The sequence below is a fragment of the Magnolia sinica genome, chromosome 5 (assembly GCF_029962835.1).
Source record: "Magnolia sinica isolate HGM2019 chromosome 5, MsV1, whole genome shotgun sequence".
NCBI lineage: Eukaryota > Viridiplantae > Streptophyta > Magnoliopsida > Magnoliales > Magnoliaceae > Magnolia > Magnolia sinica.
Window position 1 is genome coordinate 51,712,434 of NC_080577.1, and position 25,512 is coordinate 51,737,945.

At 42.0% G+C, this 25,512-nt stretch overlaps 1 protein-coding gene across 2 annotated transcripts; it reads right to left on the reverse strand.

Annotated features, from left to right (window-relative positions):
* Window positions 1–751: 751 nt before the first annotated feature.
* On the reverse strand, window positions 752–18,696 carry LOC131247308 (ethylene-insensitive protein 2.2-like). Of its 2 annotated transcripts, none has more exons than XM_058247677.1 (3): window positions 18,497–18,696; window positions 16,982–17,068; window positions 752–877 (listed from the first exon to the last, which is right to left on the reverse strand). In XM_058247677.1, the coding sequence occupies exons 1-3, from the start codon at window positions 18,527–18,529 to the stop codon at window positions 767–769; spliced, it is 231 nt and encodes a 76-aa protein (XP_058103660.1). In that variant the 5' UTR covers window positions 18,530–18,696; the 3' UTR covers window positions 752–766. The 2 variants fall into 2 exon arrangements, 1 of the variants encoding a protein (XP_058103660.1); XR_009171623.1 differs by lacking the exon at window positions 752–877 and adding an exon at window positions 1,306–1,351 and having other exon boundaries at window positions 16,954–17,068.
* Between the last annotated feature and the right edge of the window lie 6,816 nt (window positions 18,697–25,512).

Consider the following 25,512-nt stretch of genomic DNA (forward strand, 5'->3'; position numbering starts at 1 on the left):
TATAGGTTTAGGTCTAGGTTATAGGTTTAGGTTTAGGTTTAGGTTATAGGTTGAGGTTTAGGTTATAGGTTTAGGTTTAGGTTATAGGTTTAGCTCATATTTTTAGGTATAGGTTATAGGTTTAGGTTTAGGTTTAGGTTATAGGTCTAAGTTTAGGTTTAGGGAATCAGGTTCGGTTTCAAGTTTGGATTGGGTTTAGGTATTCTCTAGTATTATCTACTATTGAACCTAGTATTATCTATTACATACTAGTAACATACAACCAATATTAGGGCACCATACCATAAGCTATAAGAATTTCATGTCCTCCTAAACAAGGTATCCTCCATTGATAACACACACACACACATATTATACGTTCTTTATTTTCATTTACATTTGCAAATACATTCATCATCCATCCAAGAAAATTGAGATAGGTGAAAGATACACATAAAAGAGCAGACATGAAAAAGAAAATAAAATCTACCTACACGATATAAGAGTGGAGGTAAAAACCATGAGGCATGATATTCACACCGAGTAGACTCATGAGTGTGTATGCATTCTCCCCCTTCAAACTTGGAAGATTCCAACTCATATTAAGGGGGATTTCTAGTTGACTGATAAGCACTCCAAACACGTAAAAAAGCAGTGCAAGGCTTGCTATGCTCGCAAACAGCTTTTCCATCTTGCATTTGTCCTAAAAATCAAGCACCAGTTACAACCATCATGATATGCATATATAACTAGTTGGCATCAGTGCTAGATAGAAGAGTCAATCTCACTAAGAGGGTATAAATAGTGGAAATAGCACAACATCAATTGCAGATAAAAAGACACATATGAATAGGTCCTGTTCAAAAAGAAGATTGAGTCCACGTGCAATGCCGAGAATCTGGTACAGTCAACATAAATATGTTAGAGATATCCAAAAATGGTTCCGTATTTCAGAGGCACTAGCCCATCTCTCTAGTTTAACCTTTCCAGAAAGAATTTGCAACGATGATTCTTGTGAGGAGAGAAGTGAATCACGGCAAACTTCCCAACTTGGGCACAAGTGTACGAGATCATGGCCACTCTTAAGGTGTGGCTGACTGCAAACATGCCCTCATAATAAGAACAATCCACTCATCAGGTGGGCATTCGTAAAAGGCATGGGCAGTTAGAAGTCAAGACTTATATTCAATATAGACATGAAGACAACCTGATCCTTGACCAGCCTAGATTTTACAACAAGGTATGTTACATCAAACCCCACCTGGAACATGGCCCGGATCCCACACAAGTGCCAATGCTGTGATTAACCTCAATCTGTCCTCATGCAAATCACTTCAGCAGTTCTCTTTTGGAAAAAGAAGATTCCTGGATTCTAAATTGTAACGCCCTGAAATTCAGGGATCGAGCATAACTCAGCTCCCGAGTTCCAAAACATCACTTATGCAACATATTGAATGATGGATGTATGTTGTCTGTATTAGTACATAAAACATGGAATAGATTAAGCCAAATAGTAAATATAATTTAGGGATAAGTGAAGAACGCAAGCGGAAGACTTAAAGAAATATATGTGTACATGTGCAAATCCCTGAAATACATATACATACCAGGTCGTATTACAAGTGTTGCTATCAAAATTACAAGTATCAAATTACATCATTTAATTTCCAAAAGAAATCCCAGAATCTCGCGCATTAGAACAAGGCTCACTAGAACCCGTCTGAGAACTGCATGAAAGAAAATACAGCCTCATCATCCTCGATCTCCAGCTCTGCCTCAAAGGTTGCATCAACATCTGCAACATCAGCAACTAAGACAGAGTCTGGTGGGTGTTTAACACCGCCCCAGAACGTGGGAGTGAGTGATCAACTCAGTGGAACAATAAAGCAAAGGTTAACATGTTATCAGTTCAATCAAGCAATAATGATAAAGCAGAACAATCAAATATGTCCGAAGTACTCTTGTTAATGCAAGGATGTATGTAGAATGATGCGTGCCCTCACGCGTACACCCTCAGCGTCTTCATCTTACATTACGCATGACATCGCCTCAAAGTGCGCCACGTCTACAAAGCATATAGAAATGCGGTGCATGAACATGATTACCAAGTTGTTATTAGTCCTTTTCATACAGCAGGATTGGGAAGCTAAGGTACCTTCCTCATATCAACATCCAAACAGTGATCCATTCTAGGGTCGTCAGTCCTAGACATCTTATATGATCATATGGTTTCAGGTCATTGCAAAGGGCTCGTCACCAATCAATGCACACCTATCATACCTTCGTCACCACAATAAGGCTCGTCACCTCAATGCGGTATCTAGGCATGCTCGAGGTCACTACAAAGGGCTCGTCACCAATCAATGTAGGCCGACAGCGCGAATATAGTGTCCCATACCACCATAATCGGCTCACGAGTTTGGTTGCTCACTGGTCACTACGGGGAGGCTCGTCACCCCAACGTAGGCCGACAGCTCAATGTTGAACTGCCTTCCCAGTTCATGGAAAATTGGTGTTATCACAGGTACCATGGTCTAAACGAAATTCCTCCCTACATTATATTTCTTAAGCCAATTCCATGCAGTAGCATCCATCCATGGTGAACATACATCGGACGATCGGGTTACTTGACGAACTCCGACGTATGCACGGATTTCGCACGTGGAATCTCTACGACATATAAGTGCGCATCAATCATCATTCAAATGGCCAAACCTTATCTGCAAGTACAACTCTAACCATGACCTCTTTCTTCTACAAAGTCAACTCTCTCTCTCGTCACCCATCCCTCCTTTACTCACTTTTCAAACTTAAGGCCGATGCCTCGATTAATCTAGACCCATCACTCATCAGTCCCATATCACATTCCATCCTCTACAGTATATTCATCTCAACAATTTTCATATAGCTCCAATGGAACCCCAAGCCCCAAACTCAAAGCTTTCTACTGGTCAGTGTAAGCCACCTTCATCAATATCACACCCTCTCTCATCCTCACCATCAGGCCCATCATCCTCCATCATAAGTTGAAGAGCATTGGAAGTCTAAGAGACCAAGAAGAAGGAATATAAGGTTGATCCACCATTAAATTCTTATTTTTACGGCCCACTTGTTGGTGGGACCCATTATAGGATGTATGTGATCTAATCAAGAGGGCCCATGTGGCGGGGCTCCTCTATCTCACCGTATATCTCCCTATTATCTCTCTCTAGTCTCATCTCTTTGTACATGGTGTGGATCCCACAATCCCCCGGGCGCCCCTTGGGCCACTTTTTTTTTAAATATATAATGGGCTGGAATCTCCGAGGGCCTTTTTAAAAAAAAAAAAAAAAAAAAGGGGCGCCCTCTTTTTGGTTAAATATTTAATTCATAAAAGTATTTACGTTCAAATAAAACAAACTTTAAAAAAAAACGCACCACGCCCGCGGGGGGGGCCCGCCCTCACACCTTGCCCACCAAACAAAAGGGCCAAAATCAAAAAATGGGGCCAATTGAAATCAGGTGGGTGGTGTAGGGCCAAAAAAAAATAGCGCGCCGGGGGGGCCGCCGGCCCCTTTCCTTGGGCTGCCCAAAGATGCGCAAAATACTAACCTTGGCAGTTCGAAATTTCCCCTCCCTAATGTTAAGTTGGCTCCAGCACTAGTGTTAAAATGGGCCGCCGGCTTTCTGGGCCCTAGCGTGCCTGTGGCACCAGGCTCCTTTTAAGGCCTAAGCCAGCCTTAGCCGCCTTAAGGGCCATCTTTCGAGTGGGACTGGAATGTCTAGATGTAACTCTAGCCGTTTCTGCCTTTGCCCTTCGTTCGCATCTTGTTTGCCATCCAGTGATTTTCCGCCCGGGTGGCAATTTACGGCCCGAAACCAACCGCGGCACGGTGGCACGGCCCCGGAAGGCTCCGGGGAGTCGAGGCTCGGTTGCGGTTTTTGTTGGACTTGTACCTCAACTTGTGTATTTGCTTTGGTTCCTGAGTTTCTTCCTTTTCTTCTCCCATTCTGTGGGCTGCGTGCGCGTTTTTTTTTTTTCTTTTAAAATTTTGTTTGGTTTTTGGTTTTTTATTAACCTTCGGACGAGGCGCAATGGGTGGGCGTGGGATTTCCGTGGTGGGGCCCAGCCCGTCCCCCTGAGCGTAGTTTTGATAGAGAGAGGTTATAGGTGTAAAAACGGCAACCGAAGTATGAAACTCATAGCTCTTCCCAATCAGTAATTAAGAAAAAGATTAAACACTTAAAGTTACATAGTTAACTTAAATAGACGTATGTTGAAATACACACATTTGGACAATTCCTTTTACCAAGGAGTTGCCGCACATATAATTAGCATAAGTACACGACAAATAATCATGGCAACACATGTTCATATTTTATACGTTTACGGTACTTTATACATACATATACATAAATACATATATAAACACACATTTCGACAATTCCTTTTACCAAGGAGTTGCCGCATATACAATAAGCATAGCAAATAATCATGGCAACCACATGTTCATATTTTAACCATAGACTTATACAGTGTTAGTCTGCTTCTGGACCGTTGGGAAGCTAGGATTTCTTACAATAATTCCATTTCTCGTCGCATCTAAAGCTTTATCATGTGATGTTTTGGTTTGCTAGAATTGTCCATATGCAACCTATTCCTTCGCACCACAATAAGGCTCGTCACCTCAATGCGGTATCTAGGCATGCTCGAGGTCACTACAAAGGGCTCGTCACCAATCAATGTAGGCCGACAGCGCGAATATAGTGTCCCATACCACCATAATCGGCTCACGAGTTTGGTTGCTCACTGGTCACTACGGGGAGGCTCGTCACCCCAACGTAGGCCGACAGCTCGACCACGGTGTCCCATACCACCATGTCTGGCTCATGAGTCTTAGCGGATCAAGGTACCATGGTTAACAGGATTTCGCTGGTAAGTTCGGTACCCTAGATTCAAACAGTAGCATCCATACATGGTGAACATACATCGGACAATCGGGTTACTTGACGAACTTGACTAGCACGAGCGCACGTTAGGTTGAACGACATAAAGTGCGTAAACACTCCGCGTGGCCAAACCACTGCCGACAACTCTAATATGACTCGGGTTCGTCTAATCACGTCTTACGTGGCGAAAGCAACCTTAGCCACGAACTTAAGGCCGATTACCGATTTCCTAGACTACTCATAGTCCCAAACACATTCCACTATAACAGATATTGATATCAACAATTTAGAATAGTAATGGAACAACAACTCAAATCATATGGTATGTAAGCATTTGAAGAATATCAACTTAACATGGATTTAAGCATAAGTAAGACTTGAAATTAAACAACAAGGAATGTAACTTGCATGAGGTAAATTCTACACATCAATAGGAGTGTTGAGAATCACTTCTCAACGCTCGCAAATAGTATAATATATTACACTTTAGTTCATTCAGGCATTTCTACAAACACTTAGAATACATAGTTCAACATACATGACGTATGTTGAAATACACACATTTCGACAATTCCTTTTACCAAGGAGTTGCCGCACATATAATTAGCATAAGTACACGACAAATAATCATGGCAACCACATGTTCATATTTTATACGCATACGGTACTTATACATACACATAGAATACACAAATCTCAATGTAACACATGCATATCAGGAACGCAAAATAAACATAACATTTGGCATGCGAAATCTCATCCATAGCAAGAATAAACCATTCACTGGCATTGAAAGCCTTGAAAACCATAACCTATACGATTAAAGTCCGCACCTTAACCAGAAATGGAACACCGAACTGATTCAGACGATATGTCTTCGTCAACGGCGACAAGACAACCTAAAGCAAGAATAGAAATGAGCAACAACAACACAAAGACTATTCTAAGCTCTAACACAGATTAGGGTTAGGTTAACTTACCCAAGGATGAACTCAGAATCGCCGGAATAACGATTCAAAAGTGAAGGTTTAAGGATGAAGAAGAACAGGAAAGAATCTAAGATGATTCACCAACTTCTTTCTCACTTTCTCTCTCTTTTCCCCTCTCTTTCTTAGCTAGGGTTAGGAAATTCATGTAGAAAAGAGAGTTAGGGTTTTAAGGTCTATATATAGGCCTAACATTGATGAAAACAACCCCAGGGCCAAGGTATACTTAGGGTATAACCAAAACAGGCCTCTCTCTATCCAACGGAGCACTTCCGGTGGGCCTATTACCACGAAAGGTCGGACTTAAGCTCACTGACCATGGATCTAGGTCAAGCTGAGTTTTCGTACCGATAGGATCTTCAGATCAGCCGTGGCGGACCACACTCAATTCAACGGTCATCGAAACTCACAAGCACAAGGACATGCCTGGGCCACCTTCCTTGATCAGAGGGTGAAATTGGGTCAGAATCCAACGGTCAGATTGTTTAAAATCATCGCGCAAGCGACACGACTCAGATTTCATAAAATCTTAATTAATTTCCAACCGTTCTCACACTCTTCACTCCGGACTCAAACAAATTGACCCAGAACATCATCTGGACTTGATTTTTGAGGTGATGGTCAAGTTCAACATGGTGACCGCAACAGCCTAAGATCATCGCTATCGGACTTTCGACGCACGGTCCAGGTCCAATCCAGAACTTTCAAAAAATTTCAAGAGCAATTGGCTTTAGCGATGAATCCCAGATTTCAGAGTAACCTAGCGCTAATGATCCTACAGATTTTGAGTCATGCAGATCAAATTTAAAGTGATTGATGCAAATTTCACAAGCAATCGAGTTTAGCGCTAATTACCCAATAAGCTTCTAAGGAAAATAGAGGTAGTACTCGGGTCTTGGCACAAAATTTTCAGGGTCATTACAATCTACCCCCCTAAAAGAAAATTTCATCCTCGAAATTCATACCTTCTTATATTCCTCAAGGATCTGAGGGTAGCTCTTTCTAACCTCAGCTTTAGATTCCCAAGTAGCCTCTTCCTCACTATGATGCGTCCATAGCACATTCACAAGAGGGATAACCTTGCTACGCAATACTTGCTCCTTCCTGTCTAGAATACGCGTCGGTCGCAGTACATATGTGGCATCCTCGCTCAACTGCACCTGCTCCTAGCTGATAATATGCGAAGGATCAGGAACGTACTTCTTCAGCATAGAAACATGAAATACGTTATGCACACCCGCAAGAGGTGTGGGCAAAGCAAGGCGGTATGCTACCTCTCCCACTCGATTCAGAACTTGAAATGGACCAATAAATCTCGGCGTAAGCTTTCCCTTCTTAACGAACCGCAGAACTCCCTTCATAGGAGAGACCTTCAGAAATACATGGTCTCCAACCTCAAACTCAAGCGGTCGCCGCCTCGTATCAGCATAACTCTTCTGCCTACTCTGGGCTGTCAGAAGTCGACGTCGAATAATGTCAACTTTCTCTGAAGTCGCCTGCACCAACTCTGGGCCAATCAAACTACGCTCGCCAACTTCTGCCCAGCAATGCGGTGATCTACACGGGCGACCATACAACGCCTCATAGGGAGCCATGCCAATACTCGCCTGGAAACTGTTATTATATATGAACCTCCATATATCTCAACTGTCCTTGAAATCCAAAACATAAGCTCGCAACATATCTTCCAAGATCTAATTCACGCGTTCTGTCTGCCCATCTGTCTGCGGATGAAACTCGGTGCTGAACTTCAATTTCACACCCATCTCTTCCTGAATACGAGTCCAGAAGATAGATGTGAAACGCGTATCTCTATCAGACACAATCTCCAAGGGAACTCCATGCAGACGTACAATCTCCTTAATATACAATCTAGCCAACTTGTCTGCAGAGTTTGTGAATCTGATCGGTAAGAAATGAGTCGACTTCGTCAATCGGTCGACGATCACCCAAATAGAGTCATATCCCTTCCTCATTCTCGACAACCCAGAAATAAAGTCCATAGAGATGAAGTCCCACTTCCATTTTGCTATGGGCATGGGCTGCAGCACCCCAGGAGGTCGGCGATGCTCTGCCTTGACTTGCTAGCACGTGAGACAACGAGATACAAACTTAGCAATATGGACCTTCATGTTATCCCACCAATAAGATCTTCTCATATCCTGATACATCTTCGTGCTACCTAGATGTATCGCAAGCTTAGAACTATGGTCTAACTCGAGAACCTTCCGTCTTAAGTCAGGGATGTCAGGAACACATAACCGGCCACGAAATCGTAGGCCCTCATCAGAACTAACACTCCAGTCGGAGTTCTCATCTATACCAACCTGCTTCCTCATTTTCGCCAAAAGCTCATCATCTGCCTGAGCTGCAACGATCTTCTCGTCGATAAGGGGCAGTACATGAATGTGTGCGATAACCTCATACGGTTCTTCCACCGTAAGCTTCTGCTCAAAGTCCCACACAAACTCTAACATATCCCACTCTGCTATCATCAGCGGAGCCGCAAACTCAATAGCCTTCTTGCGACTCAACGCATCTGCCACAAGGTTCACCTTGCCCGGATGGTATGAAACATCGAACTTAAAGTCTTTCAATGTTTCCATCCATTGGCGCTGCCTCATATTCAAGTCACGCTGCGTGAAAATATACTTAAGGCTCTTGTGGTCACAAAAGAGCTTGAACTCCTATTCATAAAGGTAATGTCTCCAAAGCTTTAATGTGAAAATGAGAGCTTCTAACTCTAGGTCATGCGTAAGGTAATTCTCTTCGTGTTTCCTCAACTGACACGAAGCATAAGCAATCACCTTGTCCTTCTGCATAAGGACACAACCCAGACCAACGATAGAGGCGTCAGTATATATAATATACTTAACCCCTTGCTCTAGCAATACTAGCACAGGGGCGGACGTCAACTTATCCTTTAGCTCTTGAAAAACTTCCTCCGCCCTCTCATTCCAAGCAAACTTCAAATCTTTCCGTGTCAACTGCGACAACGGTTTGGCAATCTTCGAGAAGTCTTTAATGAAGCGTCGATAATAGCCTGCTAGACCCAGAAAGCTCCTTACCTCGGTAACTGAACCAAGTTGCTTCCAGTCCTGCACTGCAGCTACCTTAGTAAGATCGACCACTATCCCTTCCTTGAATACCACATGCCCCAGGAACTTGACTTCCTCTTTCCAGAAATCACACTTCTTGAATTGCGCAAAAAGCTGATTCTTCCTAAGAGTATCCAAAATCGCTCTTAAGTGCTCCTCGTGTTCTTCCCGACTCGCAGAATATATCAAGATTTCATCGATAAAGACAATGACGAAGCGGAACAAGAATGGCCGAAACACCCTGTTCATCAGATCCATGAACACGGCCGGTGCGTTCGTAAGACCGAACGACATCACAAGGAACTCATAGTGACCGAAGCTAGTCCTGAAAACGGTCTTCTGCACGTCCTCATTCTTGACGCGCAACTGGTGATACCCTGACTGCAGATCAACCTTTGAAAAGTACCGTGTCCCCTTCAACTGATCAAACAGATCATCTATCCTAGGCAAAGGGTACTTATTCTTCACAGTCACCAGATTCAACCTGCGATAATCAATACATAATCGTAAGGAACCATCTTTCTTCTTCACAAACAAGACAGGTGCTCTCCAAGGAGACACATTAGGCCAATAAAACCCAAATCTAACAAACCATCTATCTGCTTCCTCAACTCCTCCATTTCACTCGGAGGCATACGATAGGTGGGCAATGAAATGGGCGCCGCACCAAGCATGAGATCGATAGTAAAATCAATCTCGCGCTGAGGAGGTAATCTAGGAATCGACTCAAACACATCTTCAAACTCCTAAACTACCGGCGTACTATCAAACGCCGATTCAGCCATACTCTCCAACAGAGAAGTATATAATCAAGACCAAAAGGGTAACTGACCTGAACTGGGAAAGTAACTGTCTCGCCCTCAGGTCCATGGATTGTCACCGACCTTGCTTCACAATCGATCTCTGCTTGCATCCTCGTGAGCCAATCCATACTCATAATAACATCATAATGCAAAAGATGTGCGACAAAGAAATCAACACGAATCGATCCACTTCCTAAATCAACTAAACAATCCATACAACGCTTATTCATAGCAGAGGAAATCCTTGTAGCGGTAGTAAGCGTCACTCCTTACATAGCAATAGTACTCAAACCCAAACGCCTAACTGTTGCATATGATATAAGAGAGGTAGTGGACCCTGTATCCACCAACATAGAAATGGAAATACCTTCAATATGTGCTGTAACCTCGAAGGATCTCGGCACCAAGTCAGACATAGGCGCTTCAGCTGAGAGCGCATGAACTCGAGCCTGCTGCTGACGATTCGGCGGAGGAACCATGGGCCACTGAGGTGGCCTGAAGCTAGGTACTGCAGGTCTGAAGGATGGATGAGCTGGCGCTGAACGAAGAGGTGGAGGAGAAATAACCTGAGGCATCGGACGGCTAATCCTCTGCGGTGGAGTAAAACCACTAGCCCGCATACGCGAAAAGCAAAAATGATCCAAATGCCCCATCTTCCCACAATATGAACAGCGAAGATCAGCTTGCATTTGCTAAGCGGGCGGCGCTGAATGCTTAGGAGGAGAATCTGTTCACGGCCTCTTGCCGAGAAAAGGTGCACCCTGAAAGTCAGGTCGCGGCCTAGGAACTATAGGTTCTCGCATACGAGACGACATGTCCCCGTCCTGCTCTGCTCGCAAGGACATGCTTACCAACTCCGCATAAGAAAAAATGCTAGCACAGCATATCTTCGATCAGATCTTAGGCCTCAATCCCTCAGAAAAGCGCCGCATCCTCATCGGCTGATCACCCAGAATCAAAGGAACATACCGACCTAGCTCAGTGAACCGGTTCTCATACTCCGTCACCGACAGCCCTCCCTGACAGAGGTGAAGGAACTCACTCTCCTTCTCATGTCGATACATAACTGAAAAATACTTCTCGTGGAAGCGTGCCTCAAACGCCTGCCACGACCACTCAAATCCTTCCTCGACAGTGCGAAGAACACTGTCCCACCATAGACTGGCCTCCTTCTTAAACATGAAGGAGGCAAGCTCGACCTGCTCAACCTCTGAACAATGTAGCAGTCTCAGCATCTTAGAGATGCGATTAATCCAATACTCAGCCTCCTCGGGTCTATGAGAACCCGTAAATGTAGGAGGTTGTAAGCGCTGGAATCACTCAAAAGTGTCGCTCGCACTGGCGCTCCCAGATGGGGGCATAGGTGAAGCAGGAGGAGTCGCCCCCACTAACTGAGCAAAGATGCCTGCCATGGAAGATAGAAACTGCTGCTGCTGCTGCATCAACAGCATCATCTGCTCAAACCTATCAGACGGTGGAGCAAATAAAGATGCACGGCTCGGCTTAGGAACTGAAGGCGTGACTGGAGGAGCCATAGGTGTCGGCCCAACACCTGCATGAGACGGGCCAGTCTATGGATCCATCTGGCTACCGCTCAAGGGAGGAACCCCAGCAAGCGACTCAACCAAGGAGAGACGGGTCGAAGTCTTCGAACCCTTAGGAGGCATACCCTACATTCAATAGAGGATGCAACCTGTAAGATTCTACGTCCACATAATTCATCCACACAGCATTCATAGCACAACCTCAAAGATAAACAACATGCATTCCATTTAACAAAATTTATCGCAATACAAGTACTACAACATTACATGAATCACGACAGGGAAAGCATGTGAACTTCAAACAACAACAAACAACTTCCAACTACAAAAGCCAATAATGGCTATACACAGAAAGAAACAACAAACAAAACAAAGGACGACTACAACGACAACTACTCGTCGAAATCAGGAGATGGAGGCAGGGCACCCTTATCCTACAAGCAACATAGGATAGACTTCAGAGTTCGAGTCATCTTCTTGAACTTATGCTTCACAAGGCCTCGAAGATCTATGATATCCTGGCGTAGAACAGCCTGCCCTTCCTCAAGCCGAGCAATACAGGCATCTCTGGCAGCCTGATCTGCGCTCTGCTCTGGTGCCACAGGAGGAGAGCTCTCACTCCTATCCTGTGCCTCAACCTCTTCCTTCTCCTGCTCTGTTTTTTCTTCAATCTCAGCACCACCTTCAGCATAACTCTCATCCTCATCACTCTCTGACTCATCCTCACTCTCTGAGGCCTGTCGATGAGGACCAATCTCCATCTGCTTAAGGGTCATCAGATTAATATGATGAACAGGAACCGGCTTCTCTGCTCCAAGCCTACAGCTAAACTCATGTGCAAGCTTACAAATGAGTCGGCCAAAAGGAAGCGATTTGGTCCTCCTAGTCAAATGAGCGATAAGGATAATCTGACGCAAGATGTACGTCGGCACACATAACTTCGCTCCTTGCCCCACCTAATATAGAAAATCTACCATCAGGCGCGTACACTCACTGCAATTACTCCACCTTGGATATACATTGAACGTACACATGTGGTGAAGCAAGCAAAAGTCGTCCGTTATGTTGGTAGCCAGAAGACTTCTATTCGGCTGCCATTCGACTAGATGACCAGACAAGAATTGGGTGCGATGATCTCTCTCGCGCATACTGTTCAAATTCTTCTCACTGGCATGCACCTCACCAAGTGGCACATTCAGGAGTCGGGATATCAAAGCGACGTTGACCGTGGCCTCCCGACCGCTACCACAAGAAATCTTGAACTGCAGAGGCTCCAGCAACGGATCATGAATATTGACATAAAAAGCTCGAACAGTACTTGCATTCGCGCGATACTCGCCCTCAAACAAGGGACACCAACCAGCTTCTTCCAGGCGCTCCAACAACAAAAACTCGCCATATAGCCGCGGATTAACATGAGCCTCAAAAAGGACCTTACGACCTTCATAGACTCCATGCGACAACTCCGCCAACAAGGTTCTACCAATGGGAGCTCGAGAATCAAGGTCCCGCTTGGTCTGAAACTCACGGGCGGCGGTCGTGCTCGCGGCGGCACCTCTCGGCCTCCATGCACGGGTTGGGCGGCTAGGCCCGGCTTCATTCATGGGCGCTCTCTTCTTCCCCATCAAAGAAACAAGGGTGAAGATAGAAAATATGGCCGTGATAAAATCAAAGAGGGTCATGAGAAACGAGAGAAAAAGAGAAATAAGAAGGATGGTGAAGCTTCGACACACTTGAGGTCCTAAAGGAGGATTTGAGAGCCCAAATGAGAAGAAAAGAAGGTGTAAACAGCAATGGGGGATGAGGTTTTGAGATGAGTTAGTGGGGTGTGCACGAAAATGGAAGAAGAAGAAGATTTGGAGGAGTTTTGAGAGGAACTTGAAGGAAAAGAGAGCTTGGGAGGGAGGATTATGAAGGAAGTAGGGCATAGAAGGGGTTTTAGTTAACGAACCATGGAAGGGTGGGCCACACTAGGCTAAAAACTCATCAGCCCGAGCCGGCCCGCCCGGCCTTGCCCGCTGATCGGCGAGGGCTCGCCCAATCGGAGAGGACATTGCCGGTCTCTGGACTGTCCGATGATGCCTCACCGTTTGGGTGAGGTCTTCTTGGTCCCTTATGCTCTAAATGAGGTGGGCCCCCCTGGGTCCCCCTGGAAATGCCTCGATTGGCCTCTTTGCTTGGTTCGACGCCTATCGGGCCATTCGAGCAGAAATCTGATATAAACAGAGATTCCTTGAAGATTGAAGGGTTAAAATGGGTTGATAAACCATATAGACTCATTAATAGATGGTCTAGAAGAGATTTTGGGTCGCTGTGTGTGATCAGGAGAGAGCACAGACTCGATCTCGGTGATCGTTTTCAGTAAACTTTCGCCGATAGAAGCAACGAAGCACAAACACACAATCTATAATAAACTCGCACCTAAATACACTAAAGTGACGACAGCATGCGGTGTGTGACCATAACCCAGGTCCGGTTTAATCCAATTCATGCTCTGATACCAACTTGTAACGCCCTGAAATTCGGGGGTCGAGCATAACTCAGCTCCCGAGTTCCAAAACATCACTTATGCAACATATTGAATGATGGATGTATGTTGTCTGTATTAGTACATAAAACATGGAATAGATTAAGCCAAATAGCAAATATAATTCAGGGATAAGTGAAGAACGCAAGCGGAAGACTTAAAGAAATATATGTGTACATGTGCAAATCCCTGAAATACATATACATACCAGGTCGTATTACAAGTGTTGCTATCAAAATTATAAGTATCAAATTACGTCATTTAATTTTCAAAAGAAATCCTAGAATCCCGCGCATCAGAACAAGGCTCACTAGGACCCGTCTGAAAACTACATGAAAGAAAATGCAGCCTCATCATCCTTGATCTCCGGCTCTGCCTCAAAGGTTGCATCAACATCTGTAACATCAGCAACTAAGACAGACTCTGGTGGGTGTTTAACACCACCCCAGAACGTGGGAGTGAGTGATCAACTCAGTGGAACAATAAAGCAAAGGTTAACATGTTATCAGTTCAATCAAGCAGTAATAATAAAGCAGAACAATCAAACATGTCCTAAGTACTCTTGTTAATGCAAGGATGTATGCAGAATGATGCGTGCCCTCACGCGTACACCCTCAGCGTCTTCATCTTACATTACGCATGACATCGCCTCAAAGTGCGCCACGTCTACAAAGCACATGCAAATGCAGTGCATGAACATGATTACCAAGTTGTTATTAGTCCTTTTCATACAGCAGGATTGGGAAGCTAAGGTACCTTCCTCATATCACCATCCAAATAGTGATCCATTCTAGGGTCGTCAGTCCTAGACATCTCATACGATCATATGGTTTCAGGTCGTTGCAAAGGGCTTGTCACCAATCAATGCACACCTATCATACCTTCGTTACCACAATAAGGCTCGTCACCTCAATGCGGTATCCAGGCATGCTCGAGATCACTACAAAGGGCTTGTCACCAATCAATGTAGGCCAATAGCGTGAATATAGTGTCCCATACCACCATAATCGGCTCACGAGTTTGGTTGCTCACTGGTCACTATGGGGAGGCTCGTCACCCCAACGTAGGCCAACAGCTCGACCACGGTATCCCATACCACCATGTCCGGCTCATGAGTCTTAGCGGATCAAGGTACCATGGTTAACAGGATTTCGTTGGTAAGTTCGGTACCCTAGATTCAAATAGTAACATCCATACATGGTGAACATACATCGGACAATTGGGTTACTTAACGAACTCAACTAGCACGAGCGTACGTTGGGTTGAACGACATAGAGTGCGCAAACACTCCACGTGGCCAAACCACTGCCGACAACTCTAATACGACTCGGGTTCATCTAATCACATCCTAGATGGCGACAGCAACCTCAGCCGCGAACTTAAGGCTGATTACCGATTTTCTGGACTACTCATAGTCCCAACACATTCCACTATAACAGATATTGATATCAACAATTTAGGATAGTAATGGAACAACAACTCAAATCATATGGTATGTAAGCATTTGAAGAATATCAACTTAATATGGATTTAAGCATAAGTAAGACTTGAAATTAAACAACAAGGAATGTAACTTGCATGAGGTAAATTTTATACATCAATAGGAGTGTTGAGAATCGCTTCTCAACCCCCACAAATAGTATAATATATTACACTTTAGTTCATTCAGCCATTTCTACAAACACTTAGAATACATAGTTCAACATACATGACGTATGTTGAAATACACACATTTCGACAATTCCTTTTACCAAGGAGTTGCCGCACATATAATTAGCATAAGCACACGACAAATAATCATGGCAACCACATGTTCATATTTTATATGCATACGGTACTTTATACATACACAGAATACACAAATCTCAATGTAACACATGCATATCAGGAACGCAAAATAAACATAACATTTGACATGCGAAATCTCATCCATAGCAAGAATAAACCATTCACTGGCATTGAAAGCCTTGAAAACCATAACCTATACGATTAAAGTCCGCACCTTAACCAGAAATGGAACACCGAACTGATTCAGACGATATGTCTTCGTCAGTGGCGACAAGACAACCTAAAGCAAGAATAGAAATGAGCAACAACAACACAAAGACTATTCTAAGCTCTAACACAGATTAGGGTTAGGTTAACTTACCCAAGGATGAATCAGAATCGCCGGAATAACGATTCGAAAGTGAAGGTTTAAGAATAAAGAAGAACAGGAAAGAATCTAAGATGATTCACCAACTTCTCTCTCACTTTCTCTCTCTTTTCCCCTCTCTTTCTTAGCTAGGGTTAGAAAATTCGTATGGAAAAGAGAGCTAGGGTTTTAAGGTCTATATATATGCCTAACATTTATGAAAACAACCCCAGGGCCAAGGTATACTTAGGGTATAACCAAAACAGGCCTATCTCGATCCAACGGAGCACTTCCGGTGGGCCTATTACCACGAAAGGTCGGACTTAAGCTCACTGACCATGGATCTAGGTCAAACTGAGTTTTCGTACCGACCGGATCTTCAGATCAGCCGTGGCGGACTACACTCAATTCAACGGTCACCGAAACTCGATCAGGTCCACAAGCACAAGGACATGCCTGGGCCACCTTTCCTGATCAGAGGGTGAAATTGGGTCAGAATCCAATGGTCAGATTGCTTAAAATCATCGCGCAAGCGACACGACTCAGATTTCATAAAATCTTAATTAATTTCCAACCGTTCTCACACTCTTCACTCCGGACTCAAACAAATTGACCCAGAACATCATCTGGACTTGATTTTTGAGGTGATGGTCAAGTCCAACATGGTGACCGCAACAGCCTAAGATCATCGCTATCGGACTTTCGACCCGCGGTCCAGGTCCGATCCAGAACTTTCAAAAATTCCCAAGAGCAACTGGATTTAGCGATGAATCCCAGATTTCAGAGTAACATAGCGCTAATGATTCTACAGGTTTTGAGTCATGCAGATCAAATTTAAAGTGATTGATGCAAATTTCACAAGCAATCGAGTTTAGCGCTAATTACCCCAATAAGCTTCTAAGGAAAATAGAGGTAGTACTCGGGTCTTGGCACAAAATTTTCAGGGTCATTACATAAATTTAGATGGAACAGAACAAATACCATAGTCAGGTCTGAAACAATCACTGATAACTCTGTTTGAACACCTAACAACATGTATGTGGGCCTATTGTATTCCTCGCTGCATATCTTTTAGATCACAAGAAAGAAAACATATAAATAATAAAATCAGCAGAGAAGTTGTGTATGTCTGTGTAAAGAGAATCCAAAGAGACAATAAAGACAAGTAAATCAGCATCTGAACAGACTACAAAACGCTATAATTGAAATTTTAACATCAAATTAACTATGCTCACAAGTGCCAAATTTTATCAGAATAAAAGGAGTGGCAGCAAAATTTTCTCATACATGACCACACCCATGACTTGTCATAAAAATAAAAAATAATAAATAAATAAAAACTATGTTTGAGGAGACTCTTGGAGTTCACAGTTAGGAATTTCTCAAGGGATTTTCAGATTTTTGAAGTTTTTCATAGTGTATTTATTGGGAAAATCTCACTTAAAACATAAAATTTTAAAATAAGATGTTTGCAGACGGACTTATTTGTAAAGATGCAACATGCATTATAAGTTCTTGCCTTAATTGTTTATCTTTACAAATATCACATTCTATATATTGAAAAAGAATCATTTTACTGGAAAATTTTAGTAGATAACAAAGATAGCTGCAACTTACAGTTAATATATTGGAAATGCATATCCTACAATCATATCCCATAAAAAAAAAAAAAGAATAGATTTCTTTAGATCATCAATGTATCAAAAGCTTGAAATAATAGCTGATTTCTACTTTCGAGAGAAGTTTGCAACAAAAGATCCCAGAATGAGGGACATACTCATGTACAAAGTTAACCCAATTTGCTCTTGCAAATAGATCCGAGTTCAATACCTTCAAATGAAAATCATTATTTAAGGAATTGTAATTTTCCTTACTATGGAGAAAAAGGGGCAGAATTCATTATATATATAAATAAATAAATAATCCTTCATCGACCACCATATCGATCATCATATATATATAACTTGAATTTTCTACCAGGATTTGACCCAATAGCTACCAAACAGTACACATCCAATGTCAAAAGCTTCAATGACATATTATAAGGTATTTGAATTGGATCTTGCTTGCTCACTTGAGGCTCATTGTCATGATAAAAGCTATGGGAATGAAACTTTCCAGAATCATAGAGAAGATGTAATCTAAAATCAGAAATTGAGAATTTCGATCCCTAAATGAAAAAATTAGGGATCTCCATCCCCAAATAAGGAATTGGGATTTCAATTCCCAAATTCGATGCTTAGGGATTTTGATCCCCAAAAATTCGGTATTAGGGATTTTCTAAATTGGCATATCTGGAATTGGGAATCTCATAATCCAATCAGGGATTTCGAATTTCGTCTAGAGAATTGAAATTTTAAAAATCGAATAAGCAATTTCAGTAATCAAATCAGATTGCATCATGGATTTATGAATCCATTAAGGAGTAAGGGTTTCTTCTTCTTTTTTTCTTCTTTTTTTTAAAAGCGATCTTTCACACAATCCTGAGACTCATACCTTTACTATGAGTTGGCCGCTTATGACAACCATTGATTCTGGTCACTAATTATCGGAAGCATGGAGGCGATGAAGATGATGGATCTGAGAAAGGGCTCGACCGTAGAGGGAGAGGGAGAAGAAGAGGCGCAGAGAGAGAGAGAGAGAGAGAGAGAGAGAGAGAGAGAGAGAGAGAGATGAAGGGAGAGGGAGAGGTAGAGAGAGAGAGAGACGTGGGTATCCTCTTTTGGATATGATAAAAACTTGAAATTTGAATTATGTGAGTTTTCCATTATTTATAACACAAGCTATATTAATTGTCGTACATGCATGGGACCATTTTCTAGATGGTTAAGATTATATTATATAATAAAATTATAAATAGTTACCATCTACAACTAGATCGATTATTTGGATGGTTTAGATAACTCTAAATCTTTGCCACTATTGTTATGAATGAGTCACCATTATTTTAAATCAAATACAAAACTCACATTCTTTCATTCTCACCTAAAAACGGTACTTAAGCTTTAGATCTGGTATGGCTTTGTGTGCCCCACCATGATGCGTGTCAAACATCTACTCCATCAGTTAGATGCAACATTCCATGGTGGGGGATTAAAAATAAAATCAATATGTGACTTGTGTGGGCCACACCACATCAAAAGTTGACAATGGTTACCCTCCATTAAAACATTCATAATTATTTTTTGGGCCCACGGAGATGTGGTTCACAAATCCAGCCCATCCATTATGTGTGTGCCACTTAGATGAGGGGTCATACCAAGTTTCAGACGCATCCAAATTTCAGGCGGGGCCTCACCAAGTGCTTTTATATGTTTTAGGCATGTCTTCACATGATTTTAGATGGTATGGCCTACTGGAGTTCCATATATATATATATTATATTATTATATAATATATATATATATATATATATAATATTTTAAAAAATATAAAAACCTATGATGTATTTGTTATATCCACATTGTCCATCCATTTTGAGATATCATTTTAAGTAATGAGCTAAAGAATGAGACAGATAAAAATCTGTAGTGGACCTCGTCACAAAAAACAATGGGGAGGATGATTCCCACCATTGAAACTATCCTAAGGCCCATCGTAATGTTTATTTGAAATCCAACTGCTTCAAAAGTTTTTTAAAAAATGGTTGAACTAAAATGATTGTTTGTGCTAGGGTCTCTGCTAGGGTCCACTGGAGCTTTGGATTTAACTAGTTCTTTGGACATTGCTCTAAAATGATCTCTTCAAATGGATGGAAGGTGTGGATACAAAACATCTAAATATCTATTATCAATTCAAATATCATACTTAGATCCTATTTTCATGCCACCTAAACATGATTTCATATCATTTTGGTTAATCTTAATTGTGTATTAGGGTGCATTTGGTATGTCACGTACACATTGTTGATGGCCCCAACAAAGCTCTTTGTTGCCCAGCTCTGTGGTCTGACCTCAGCCAACCTGATGCCAGACTTGACCTTGGGCCCACTTTGATTTATATATTGTATATCCATATGGTCCATTTGTTTTGCCAACTCATTGTAGGATATGAGCCCAAAAATGAATCATATTTTTATCCGACTTGTTGATTAGGTTAGACGTACCCGAACAAAGGAAAATAAAAAAATAAAATAATTGGAAAAAACAAATATCAGCTTCATCTAAAATGTGGTGTGGTCCAACAGAAATTTGGATATGCTCCATGAGCTGACAAAACGGATGAATGGAGTGGATATACAATACTTACTTCAAGGTAGGCCCAACAGTTAGGGCCGCACCTAAATTAAGAGGTATATAAAGATCATTTTATGACTTGATCCCAAAAATGAGAGGTTTATAAATCGATATCTCAGGTGCACCACACCACATGAAATTGGACCATCTGAAAGAAATTTCTCAATGGTTGTTTTTCTGAGTCAAATACGTGAGGTAGCACCTCTACATGCCATTACATCCGCCAAAGTAGCTAATGGGTACAAGATCCAAGCCATCCATCTTATGATTCCCATCTGGAAGGTGCAATGTCCCATCTGGAAGGTGTAATGTCCCAAAAATCAGGCTATTCTGCTCTTCACGTAGGCCACAAATTAGAAAAAGAAAAATGATATCTAAGAACAAGTTAGCCCATTCATGGCCATTTGATCATCTTCTAAAATGTGATCCACTTGAGTAGTAAGCTGGAATCAGAGACATACACGGTGGTACTCACCTGATGTACAGCTTAGATCTTACACGCATAGGCTACTTTGGTACAAATGGTAGTATCTTCTCTCCATTTCTTTGATTTGTGGGTCCATTGTTACAAAGTTGCAATTGGGCCAGGCCAATGCCTATCCGTTTATTGACTATGGGCTAAGGACTCCAGCTTTAGCTTACTCTCATGGCCTGCTAATTAAGGATCTAATCTTGAGTTCAGCCTCTTTCATTAGCCATGTGTGTTTATCGACCCAGCCCGTTTGTTTTGCCCGGCCCAACTACGATTTTAAATGTGTTTTTGTCATGGGTCGCACTTTACGAACAACTCAGATGTTGCATAAATTAGATGATCTGGCCTCAACCTGGGGTCCTTCACAATCATGTGGGCCCCACCAAGTGCTTTTATATTTTTTTAAATGTCTTCACATAGTTTTAGATGGTATGGCCCACTTGAGTTTCGTATACGGATGATTTTTGAGATATCTCATAAGCTAAAGGGGACACATCAAATGCACGGTGTTGATGTTCGACACACATCATGATGGGACCCACAAAACTTACTAACATTAATTCTTAGGTTCTCAGGGTGCAAATAAGTTAGGTCACAATTTTGACACGAATATTTGACCCATTTTACATGTCTGGTCCATTCACTCTATTTTATTGATCATTACCCTCAATTTGACTGGTTACTCACCCTAATCATGCTACATATGAGAAAGATATTGGGCAAACAAGATTGATCAACAATTTGAGTGAATTTTGATTTAAACATCTGAAGTTATTTACTCTTCAATATGGACTGATCGGATTGTCCAAAAATAGTTAAAGGTTGTTCATAATATCAAAAATATATGAATGAATAGAAAACACAAACATCAGCTTGATCCAAAACTTCTATGGCCTCCAAGAAATTTTAAATGGTAGAGGTTCAATCACTCTATTTCCTGTGGTGTGGTCCACTTGAGCTTTGGATATGCTTCCTTTTTGTTCTTTAGACCTCAAATTATCTGTTAACATGGATGAATGGAGTGGATAAAATAAATAAATAATAGTGGACCCCACAGAGTTCACTCTGGTAAGGGTAACGAGTAACTCACCTAAATGCAGTGGAGAAGGGTTTCCTTAAAACATTCATAATCATATATTGGGCCTGCCTAAATGTGATTCACATATCCAACCCACTCATTATGTGTGTCCCACTTGGATGAGGGGTCAGACCAAGTTTCAATCGCATACAAAACTCATGTGGGCCCCACCAAGTGCTTTTATATTTTTTAGGATGTCTTCACATAGTTTTAGATGGTATGGCCCACATGAGTTTCGTTTACCAATGATTTTTGAGATATCTCATAACCTAAAAGGGACACATCAAATCCATGGTGTTGATGTTCGACACACATCATGATGGGCCCCACAAAACTTACTAACATCAATTCTTAGTGTAACGACCTTGGAAATTTTTGCGCTAATCTTTCCTTAAGTAGTTGTTTTTGGGGTAATTAGCGCTATACTCGATTGCTTGTGAAATTCGCATCAATCACTTTAAATTGTATCTGCATGACTCAAAACTTGTAGATTAGTTAGCGCTATGTTGCTCTGAAATTTGGGATCCATCGCTAAATCCAGTTGTTCTGGAGAATTTTTGGAAGTTCTGGATCGGACCTGGACCGCGCGTCGAAAGTCCGATGGCGATGATCTTAGGCTGTTGAGGTCACCGAGTTGGGCTTGACCGGGTCGATTTGATTGAGTTCGGAGTGAAGAGTGTGAGAACGGTTAGATATTTATTAAGTATTTATGAAATCTGAGTCGTGTCGCTTGCGCGATGATTTTAAGCTATCTGACCGTTGGATTCTGACCCAATTTCACCCTCTGATCAGGGAAGGTGGCCCAGGCATATCCTTGTGCTTGTGGACCTGATCGAGTTTCTGTGACCGTTGAATTGAGTGTGGTCCGCCACGGCTGATCTGAAGAGCCGGTCGGTACGAAAACTCAGCGTGACCTAGATCCATGGTCAATGAGCTTAAGTCCGACCTTTCGTGGTTATAGGCCCACCAGAAGTGCTTCGTTGGATCGTAAGAGGTTGGTTTTGGTTATACCCTAAGTATACCTTGACCCTGGGGTTATTTTCATCAATTTGAGGCCTATTTATAGTCCTTAAACCCTAGCCCTCTTTTCCATACGAATTTTCTCTAACCCTAGCTTGGAAAGAGAGTGGAAAAGAGAGAGATAGTGAGAGAGAAGTTGGTGAATCATTTTGGATTCTTTCCTATTCTTCTGCATCCTTGAACCTTCACTTTGAATCATTATTCTGACGATTCTGAGTTCATCTTGGGGTAAGTTAACCTAACCCTAATCTGTGTTAGAGCTTAGAATAGTCTTAGTATTGTTGTATCTCATTTCTATCCTTGTTTTAGGGTATTCTATCGCCGTTGACGAAGACAACTCGTCTAAATCAGTTCGGTGTTTCTTTCCTTGCTTAAGGTGCAGACTTTAAGTGTATAGGTTATGGTTTTCAAGGCTTTCAATGCCAGTTAATGATTTATTCTTGTTATGGATGAGATTTCGCATGCCAAATGTTGCGTTTATGTTGCGTTCCTGATATGCATGTGTTATATTGAGATTTGTGTATTCTATGTGTATGTATAAAGTACCGTATACGTATAAAATATGCACTTGTGTTTGCCATGATTATTTGTCGTGTATGTATGCTAGATGCATGTATGACAACTCCTTGGTAAAAGGAATTGTCCAAATGCTTGTTTTTCAACATACGTCATGTATGTTGCATCATGTATTCTAAGTGTTTGTAGAAATGTCTGAATGATCTAAAGTGTAACTTATTACACTAATTGCGGGCGTTGAGAAGTGATTCTCAACACTCCTATTGATGTGCATGATTTCCTTTACGCAAGTTACATTCCAGGTTATTTAAATTCAAGCATTACCTATGCTTACATTTATGTTAAGTTGATATTCCTCAAGTGCTTGTGTACCATGATTTGAGTTGTTGTTTCCTTTACTGTTCTACATTCAATTCATATATCTGTTGTAGTGTAATGTGTTTGGGACTATGCATTAGTCCAGGAAATCGGTAATCTGCTTCATGGTCGTGGCTGAGATTGCTTTCGCCACGTAGGACGTATTAGACGAACTCGAGTCGTATTAGAGTTGTCGGCAGTGGTTTGGCCATGCGGAGTGTTTGCGCACTCTATGTCGTTCAACCCAATGTGGGCTCGTGCTAGTCGAGTTCGTCAAGTAACCCGATTATCCGTTGTATGTTCACCATGTATGGACGCTACTGCTTGAATCTAGGGTACCGAACTTACCAACGAAATCCTATTAACCTTGGTACCTTGATCCGCTAAGACTCATGAGCCGGACATGGTGGTATGAGACACCGTGGTCGAGCTATCGTCCTACGATGGGGTGACGAGCCTCCCCGTAGTGACCAGTGAGCAACTAAACTCGTGAGCCGATTATGGTGGTATGGGACACTATATTCATGCTGTCGGCCTACATTGATTGGTGACGAGCCATTTGTAGTGACCTCGAGCATGCCTGGATACCGCATTGAGGCGACGAGCCTTAGTGTAGTAGCGAAGGTATGAAAGGCGTGCATTGATTGGTGACGAGCCCTTTGCTACGACCTGAAATCGTATGATCGTATGAGATATCTAGGACTGACGACCCTAGAATGGATCACTGTTTGGATGGTGATATGAGGAAGGTATCTTAGCTTCCCAATCCTGCTGTATGAAATGGACTAATAACCACTTGGTAATCATATCCATGCACCGCATTTACATGTGCTTTGTAGATGTGGTGCACTTTGAGGTGGTGTCATGCGTAACGTAAGATGAAGATGCTGAGGGTGTACGCGTGAGGGCACGCATCATTTTGCATACATCCTTGCATTAACAAGAGTACTTAGGATTTATTTAATTTTCTGCTTTATCATTACTGCTTGATTGAACTGATAACATGTTAACCAGTGCCTTATTGTTCCACTGAGTTGATCACTCACTCCCACGTTCTGGGGTGGTGTTAAACACCCACCAGACTCTATCTTAGGTTCTGATGTTGCAGATGTTGATGCGACTTCTGAGGCAGAGCGGGAGATGGATGATGATGAGGCTGCTTTCTCTTATATGCAGTTTTCAGACGGGTTCTAGCGAGCCTCGGTCTGATGCGTGGGACTCTGGGATTATTTTTGGGAATTTAAATGATATAACTTGATACTTATAATTTTGATAAGTAACGCTTTCATACGACCTGGTTTGTATATGTACTTCAGGGATTTACACTTGTACACATATTTTTCTATAAGTCTTCCGCTTGCTTTATTCACTTATCCCTGAATTATAACTGTGTTTTGGCTTAATCTATTCCATGTTTTATGCGCTAATACAGTCAACATACATCAATCATTAAATATGTTGCATAAGTGATGTTTTGGAACTCGGGAGCTGAGTTATGCTCGACCCCCGAATTTCAGGGCGTTACACTTAGGTTCTCACGAGGTTAATAAGTTAGGTCACAATTTTGACCAGAATATTTGGCCCATTTTACGTTTGGTCCATTCACTCTATTTTACTGATCATTACCCTCAATTTGACTAGTTACTCGCCCCGATCATGCTACATATGAGAAAGATATTGGGCAAACAAAATTGATCAACAATTTGAGTGAATTTTGATTTAAACATCTGAAGTTATTTACTCTTCAATCTAGACTGATCAGATTGTCCAAAAACAATTAATGGTTCAATTAGTGGATGTGCCTAATAATTTAGTAATTTTATTTTTCAAAGAT